This window comes from Aptenodytes forsteri, unplaced genomic scaffold (genome assembly GCF_000699145.1).
Source record: "Aptenodytes forsteri isolate BGI_AS27 unplaced genomic scaffold, ASM69914v1 Scaffold193, whole genome shotgun sequence".
In the NCBI taxonomy this organism is placed as follows: Eukaryota; Metazoa; Chordata; class Aves; order Sphenisciformes; family Spheniscidae; genus Aptenodytes; species Aptenodytes forsteri.
Window position 1 is genome coordinate 1,383,823 of NW_008795405.1, and position 5,296 is coordinate 1,389,118.

General features: G+C 42.3%; 1 protein-coding gene across 2 annotated transcripts in view; it reads right to left on the reverse strand.

Annotated features, from left to right (window-relative positions):
* Positions 1-5,168, reverse strand: part of ENTPD5 (ectonucleoside triphosphate diphosphohydrolase 5) — a 24,237-nt gene extending 19,069 nt beyond the window's left edge. The window contains exon 1 of one of the 2 annotated variants that reach the window (XM_009280697.2): positions 3,255-3,602. In XM_009280697.2, the coding sequence (XP_009278972.1) occupies positions 3,255-3,427 (173 nt within the window). In that variant the 5' untranslated portion in view covers positions 3,428-3,602. Of the gene's footprint in view, positions 1-3,254; positions 3,603-4,888 lie in introns of those variants that run through there. The other variant, XM_009280699.2, reaches the window with a different exon arrangement.
* Between the last annotated feature and the right edge of the window lie 128 nt (positions 5,169-5,296).

Genomic DNA, 5,296 nt, shown 5'->3' on the forward strand with positions numbered 1-5,296 from the left:
GGGGGGGGAAATCAGTCTGTACACATATATTCTGCCCTTTAGATAGTTTTCAACACCTCACCCAAAAGATGTGATTTACTGCACTTGGTGCTACAACTGCATCTAAGTGATTTGTTCTTTCAGAGTAAAGGTTTCTCCATTTCCCAAATGCAGAAGAGTTAAAGTAGTTTGCTTCCCAGTATTTCCAGTTTTGACTTTATTTAGACTTTTTTTTTTTTTTCTCTGATTTGGCTTGAAGGTTCTCAACATTTAGAGCCCCCAGAACCTCCAAAAAGCCCAAATGTTATCTGAAAAGAAGCATCACCAAAGGGGAGCTCAGGGCAGAACTGCTTTGCCCTAACATTTACATACTTGAGATGCTGTGGCAGAACACAAGTGTTATTCAGAGTCACAAACAAAGAGAATTTCATCTCGGGCTAAGAACAGCTGCTAGGAGAGATTAGCGCACAGAGAGAGTGAAGGCATATCCCTCCAGCAGCATCCTCGTCCCCGAGAAAAGCCTGTGCTGCACAAGAGGGACTGAACTGTAAGGCGCACCTGGGCTCTGCCTCTCAGTGTTTTTCATACTTTTCCCTTCTGTCTTCATTTTGGTTTTTCATCATTTTCTCCTGACAGTTTTCATTTTCAGAATTACAAAAACCCCCAACAAAACCGCACCACACTCTCACATCTAGAGCAGTTACCCTGAACGCTCAGGTTGCTTACGTAGCTTCTAACAGCAGCTTCTATAAGCCAAGGCTCCAAAGTTGTGTGACACAGTATTGGATATCAAGATACAACTACACCTCCTCTCTGTTAACACGTATCTCTTTGCATATATTTTTCCTAAGAAATGCTAATAAAGGAAAGATATGGGCACAGAAATGATAGGGTTCATTAGGTGCCCAGGTAAAATGGAGGATAATATATAGCTACCTTTGTTATTTGCATTTTAACAGCAGAAAAGAGCGTGTGGCCAGATGCCCCACCATATGCAGTATCGCCTGCACTGATAGACACACAGAGCACTCAGCATACAGAAGGTGCAAACAGATCCTTATCATTCTCCAGACACTTGGTTAACACGTCCATCCACCCACAGCACTGAATATTCTACTTCATACGCCTGTTCATCTGCTCTGCCTGGACTCTCATCCACCTCTAGCCTTTACATTTGATTGTCTTTTAGCGATCTGCTCAGCCCCACGACGTTTATTCTCTTGAAATCTTTATTTGCTGTCTCTATCCTACATTTATTCATTCATAATCCTAACTGCTCTCCTCTCCTTTTTATGTGAACCTGACACAGCCTCTATTTCCACACACCCTTCTCCCACACCCAAAGAACTCGCTTATCCTCCACTACCTTTTATCCCAGATTTAGCCCTTTTATTATTTCCATCCTTCACCTTTGTCCCCAGTTACAGCAAAGTGAGATTAACTTTTACTCAGTCTCAGTGAACAACGTCACATTGGGTCATTCCTTGAGTGCCTCTCTAACTCACTCAAGTGTTTAGCTATCTCTAGGGCAAACAAAATGCACAGCCCACTGCAGAAGGGTAACCTTGCCTGTCTTCTGTGACCTTTACTTGTATCCTCCTGTTCCTAGTAAATGCAGAGCACTGCGTTCACTACGGGCAGAAGCACAAGCTCTTGACCCACTCTACCTTAGAAGCACATTCTGAGAAGAGGAAGAAGTGACTTTACAATTCCACCAGTGGGCAATAGCCCTGGCCACCCTCTGTGACAGATCAACTCCAACTGTAATAGTTTCTAAAGCATTTGCATTTTATGTGGAAATGAGTAAAAACTTAGTTCTGACCTGTAACTACTTAAAAGTCCTATCCTGAACAGAGTTCATGAAAAGCACGGAGCCGTTTGGCAGCTTCATCACTATGGATTTGTACTAAGATGCAGCTGGCATTACCCACATTCGCTTCATCACAGCAAGGAGTTCTACTGAAAATCCAAGAAGCTGCGCTGTTTTAACAGAACATAAGCTGCATTAGTGAGTACTACCTTCCAGCTGGTCAGAAGAGGTGTTATTATTCTTATGCAATGTAAGGATTTTGCTTACTGAACAATCATAAATACAACCCAAGCACCTGCCTTAAGAACAAACTCGAGTCCTATTACAAATGGCACATGTGACACTTACGCAAGCCTTGGAATCTCCGATGATCCGAAAATATCTGAGCAACTGCCATCATTAACACAGACTTTTCTTGCCAGATCTACTAGTGGATGAGCCTTAGCCTCCCATGAAACACTCCCTCAACTAAGCTTCTCCTCTCTCCCCCTTCTCAGACATCCACCACCATTTCACACTTTCCATTCTCTACTTCTCCCCTGACTTTTTTCCTTTCCACCTTTATAGTCATAAGGACAAAAAAAACCCAAAACGACAACCTTGGCATTTTATTTTTCTCTACCCTCATTAAGAATGAAAAAAGCACATTGAGCCTCTTCGATGAGTGGTGAAAACCATTTAACCACACACACTAGCAAAAAAAGTGTCCGCACAGAGCATAAAAATAGATGAGGGGAGTAAGAAATCAGAGACAAGAGAGGGAAATGGGCAGAACATAACAGAAATGGCAATGGAAAAGGAATTTGGAAAGAGAGGGTCCGAAGAAAGAATGGAAGAAAAAAATCTAGGGTAAAGATAGACAAGAGATTAGTTACTGAGAAGGAAAAATATTTCCAAAAGGGTTCCTCTCAAACAACTTAAAATCCTAGCTGCTATCAGAATACAACAGGATGGATAAAATGAACAACAAACAGAAAGGAGAAAACAGGGTAACTAATATAAGCACAAGTTCATTAAAATAAGGTAAAATGCACAGATCACCATCAGTAGGCTCCTGTTACTGCCTTTATAAATGAGCAGCAATAATCAACATCAGCCGTGAATACGTTAGGCACACACCTGAAGCAGGATGGAAGCAACAGCTATTCTACTCCAGAGATTCCTAATGAAAACCACTTTGGAGCGCTGCGACAAGAGACGCTGTGCCTGCACTTCCTTTTCTTCACCTTCGCTTTCAGCTAGTAGGAGTGGACTATGTATCAGGCAAATTATAAGGTCATGGAGGCACATAAAACATCAGTCGAGTTGCTTTATTCAAATTTGAGTTTATCATTGCTCAATACAAGCAGTGAAACATGCTCAGATAATTACACAGGATTAATTTCAAGAAGCTGAAAGTTAATAGAGTTCAACAAGTTAGTAAAACATTTACACAAAAATTACAGTTGACCTCAACAGCACTGACCTGAGTCCAGTGACACAAGGTAGAACACTCATTTCCCAACACAGAGAAACACGTGTAAATATCATCTGTGTAAGGCAGATTTCAGATACCAAGCCAAAATGTTGAAGCACATCCAATATAAAGATTTGGGAACTACACAGACTGTATGATCCAAAAATACTGGGACGCTGCATAGACTGCCAAGACTGAAAGCATGCATAGGAAGCAAAAAACGCCCCAAACAAAAAACCCCAACCAAACTCTCCTTAAACGACAAAAGTAAAACCAATGCCAGAATAGCATAAGAAACCTTAAGACATTAAAACACAACCTTACTTAGAGTTTGCCATACACAGAAACACTGGTAATCTTCAAGACAAGAAAGTCTTGCCCACATTCTTGAATATTTCTGACAAAAGAACATGCAAAACTCAAAACACAGCAACAGGAGCATCTCCCTGTAAAAAGGAGTCTGTCTGATCTGAGGGGAAGGAAAAGCAGCGTATTTGAGATACACAAGAATTTCCCTTCTGTTTCCTAAAATATTATTGGGAAATATTTGGTTATAAAGAAAAATATTAGAAAACAATTAGAAATATTTACGAGATATAAATATTGAGGCAAATATTTTAGGAAACAAAATAGACGAATCATGTAATTCAATTCATACTGTTATTTATTGCCCAAGCACACCAAAAATCATTCAGAATGGAAAGTCTATTTTCTGCACTAAAACAGTAACAAAATCTATTTCCCAGATAAGCAGCTTTTACACTTAACGCTCATGACTAGACAAATACATTTTAACCTTTTTTTTTTTTTACAGAAACTAGTCACTACATTTTTTTTGGACTTATTTTTATCTAGTAAAAAAAATGCTTTCTTGGATTGTTTTGACAAAATGTAAGCCCCTTAAAAGTACATAGTTTAAAAACCACAACAGAAAGAACAACTGAATCTGTTGGCAGAATTTCCCAGCATTTCCATCAAGATAATGGCACAATTTTCCTGTGTTTCCACACACACATTTGGGGTAAAATTCTGGATCTAGAGCTTTAAACGCTAGAAAAAAATGGAACCAACTCACAAACATGCATTATCAGCAGTTTTAATCTTCTTTTTCCGGTACTGAGGCTCCAATTCGTATTATTTATTTATTCTCATTTCTGGCCAAGTGAGTTTTCAATTTTCCTATTTAATTAGACCAAGGCAGCTTTCCAAGAGACTGCTGTGTTAGCCTTACCCTCCTGCAGCGTGTTAGCGAGTGTCCCTTTACAACTTTGCAACCGTATACCTACAGGGGCTGTAAATGACGTTTTTCAGTGGACCAACCGGTATTCTTAGAAAACAGATTTTGGGTGCAGAGAGATTTTGGGTGCAGAGGGCTTTTGCTTCAACCTAAGCTTGGGGACAACTCCAGTGCAAATTTCAGCGTGATGCTACTAGTTGCACGCCTTGAAAGCATTCACCAGAGCTTCACCAAGAGTAATCTGGAGACGGGCACCCTAACACCCCTTTTCCAAATCTAACTACCGTTAGGGCTGTAGGTTTTTAAACTTTTATACGCCTCAACGCCACAGCATTCTTCCTTTCTTCACGTCAAACAGCTACAATCTGAACCCTTACACTGAACACGCCTGAAAAAATTCCCCTACCTTCATTTTCTCTCCCCGAGCAAAAGTCGCCGCGGTTCCTCCCTGTACCCCGCCGGCGGCGGCGGCGGCGAGCACGGCCCTCGGGATCCCGCGCGCTCCCTCCCCAAAGCGGCGCACCGACAAACTAAGCAGAAATACTCGTAGAAATACTTATTTCTTCCTCATTAGGCACCCACAGTTGCCACTCGATCAAGACCGCGCGTCCTTCTGCCCGCCCCGGGCGGCAGCGCCGCGGGAAGTAACGGAAACGCCGCCGCCTTCTCGGCTTTCCGGGGTCTCACGCCGCTCCCCGACACCTCCCCGGCGTCACACCCCAGCGGAGCTCCCTCCCGGGCGCCGGGAACAGGCACGGGCCCGGGGGGGTGTGGTGTGGTGCGGTGTGGTGTGGTGTGGTGTGTGGTGTGTGAC